Source organism: Microtus ochrogaster, unplaced genomic scaffold (assembly GCF_000317375.1).
Source record: "Microtus ochrogaster isolate Prairie Vole_2 unplaced genomic scaffold, MicOch1.0 UNK41, whole genome shotgun sequence".
In the NCBI taxonomy this organism is placed as follows: Eukaryota; Metazoa; Chordata; class Mammalia; order Rodentia; family Cricetidae; genus Microtus; species Microtus ochrogaster.
This window is the reverse complement of record NW_004949139.1, coordinates 2,803,125-2,805,823: the sequence shown is the minus strand read 5'-3', so window position 1 is coordinate 2,805,823 and position 2,699 is coordinate 2,803,125. Positions and strand designations below refer to the sequence as shown.

Genomic DNA, 2,699 nt, shown 5'->3' with positions numbered 1-2,699 from the left:
ATTTTTTCTACTTCTTCTAGATTAAAGTGTTCAAGTCTTTCTGTTGTATGTTCCCTGGGTTCTGGTGTTATCATGTTGCTTTTCAGATTGCTGGAGGAATTCTTGCATTGGCACCTGCCCATCTCTTCCTTCAAAGCTCGCCAATGGATCTTCTGGTACAGGATCTGCTCCACTTGCTGGCCAGGGACCTCACAGACAGAAGGACTAGCTTCCTGCATGCAGGCTCAATGAAACAAAGGAACTCCTGCCCTTTGTCCCCAGAACCTCAGCCCCCAAATAGGCTGAGTTGGGGGATCTTATGACCCTAAAAAGGAAGTGGTGCCTGGGAGCAAGCTGGGATAAGATAGGAAGAGAAAGGCAGTAACCAGGGAGAGAGGCCTCAACAGTTTTTAAAATGGCCCTACGTGTACTTGCTGTCATTTTATCCTATGTATTTAGAAAGCAATGTTCTCAGCAGTGGCCATTATTAATTAGAGATGTCACTCAATTCTGAAAAATTTTTAAGATATGTTGCAGCATGCAGTATGAAATACTCAGTTGAGACAGTTATTTATGCAAAAAATCAAATTTGTATGCAAATTTGCTGTTAGGTTTAATAATTGGTAAATTAATAAATCTTATGGTTTTTTTACCAATCAGTATTTAGTTTCAGTATTTACTTTGTACACATGCATGTCCAGGATTGTGTAAAGATTTCTCAGGTGAGAAAGGGTAGGAATAGAATGGATTCGGAAAGCTTCTTGTAATAAATAAATCAAGTTATTTCAGTTATTAGAAAAATCTTATTTATGACTTATTATGGCATATATTATTTGGTGTACAAAAATTCTAGCAATGTTGTATAATATAATTATTCATATTTAATGACAGAAAGGACGCAAAAGTAAACAGAAATATATTGTCCTGCTTCCCCAGGACTTAGTACCTACTTTAAACAATGCACCCATCACATCACATTTAATAAACTATTTTTCCATTTAGAAGTTTTGGATATGCACTGAAGTTTAAGATCTACAAAGTAAAGGCAACATGGGAACCATTTTTTATTGCTGGAATCTAAAGTAGGACTAAAAAAATGTTGACTTTAATGATGTGGGAGTGATTTCTTATTAATAAAGAAACTGCCTAGGCCCCTTGATAGGCCAACACTTAAGTGGGTGGAGTAAACAGAACAGAGGGCTGGGAGAAAGAAGTTGAGTCAGGGAGTCGCCATGATTGTCCCACTCCAGACAGACGCAGGTTAAGATCTTTCCTGGTAAGCCAGCTAGTGGGTACAAAGATTAATAGAAATGGGTTAGATTAATATGTAAGAGCTAGCTAATAAGAGGCTGGAACTAATGGGGCCAGGCAGTGTTTAAAAGAATACAGTTTCCGTGTAATTATTTCGGGTATAAAGCTAGCCGTGCAGGCGGCCGGGTGCTGGGGACACAGCCCCTCCACTCCTATTTCAACACTTTAAGAAAATATGCATGAAATAAATGAGGTGACAAAGGAACAAAGCACATTTTCAGATAGAAGAATGTAGCTTAGTGGTAGAGGGATTGGATAGCATGGCTTTAGTTACAGGCTTTAGAAATGATCCCCAGCACCATAGAAAACAATTATAGAAATAATTTTACTACATTCTTACACATCTTATTGTTGGTGTCCATAAGAAAGCCATTTGTATGACTTGACCCACTGTGTTGTTTCTGTTTCCCAACTACTTCACAGACTCCAAGACCCATAAACATCCAGTGTCATCAGCTCTGATCTTTTCCTCTTAGTACCCTGAACATGGCCCCTCTGATGGGCTTGGACTTGACACTGTAGATGATGGGGTTGAGCACAGGAGGCACCACAAGGTACACATAGGCAACAAGGGCATGAACAATGTGGAACAGGTGCCTCCCAAAACGATGAATCATGGACACTCCTTTTACTGGAATGTAAAAGACCAGGACAGCCAAGATATGGGAAACACAAGTGTTGAGGGCACAGACACGCTCCCTGGGAGAAGCTAGACCCATCACTGTGTGAAGAATCAATGCATAGGATATAACAATTAGCAAGGAATCAATACCCACTGTGGACAGAACCACATAGAGTCCATATAGGATGTTGACAGTAATGTCAGCACAGGCCAGTTTCATGACATCAGCATGGAAACAGAAAGAGTGAGACAAGAGGATCTTACCAGGGCAATAGTTCAGTCGCTTCAGCAAGAAGGACCCTGGAAATAGTGACAGAATTTCTCGAGCTACAATGACAGCCCCAATCCTGATGATGACATTATTAGTGAGGACAGATGCGTAGCACAGGGGGCTGGAGATAGCCACAAAGCGGTCAAATGACATGGCCAAGAGTACTGAAGACTCTACCATGGAGAAGGAGTGTAGGAAAAACATTTGTATTAGACAGGTGTGGAAACTGATCACATGACAGTTAAACCAGAGCACAGCCAGGGTGGAAGGCAGTGTGGACAAACTGAGGCCCACATCACATAGGGCCAGCACAGACAGGAAGTAGTACATGGGCTGGTGTAGGCTGTGGGTCCTCTTCACAGCCAGGAGGATGAGGCAGTTTCCAGTGAGTGCCACAGCGTACATGGAGGAGAAGGGGATGGAGATCCAGCCATGGGCAGCCTCTAGTCCTGGGATGCCAGTCATGAGGAAAGACTGTGGCTGGAAGAAGGAGATGTTGATGAAGGGCTGGGAAGG

At 42.2% G+C, this 2,699-nt stretch overlaps 1 protein-coding gene across 1 annotated transcript; it reads right to left on the bottom strand.

Annotated features, from left to right (window-relative positions):
* Positions 1-1,742: 1,742 nt before the first annotated feature.
* LOC101988878 (olfactory receptor 51I2-like) lies at positions 1,743-2,696 on the bottom strand (the record flags this gene model as incomplete). The annotated part of the gene is made up of 1 exon (XM_005368866.1): positions 1,743-2,696. A coding segment is annotated over one exon (954 nt), but the record flags the coding sequence as incomplete, so codon positions are not given.
* Between the last annotated feature and the right edge of the window lie 3 nt (positions 2,697-2,699).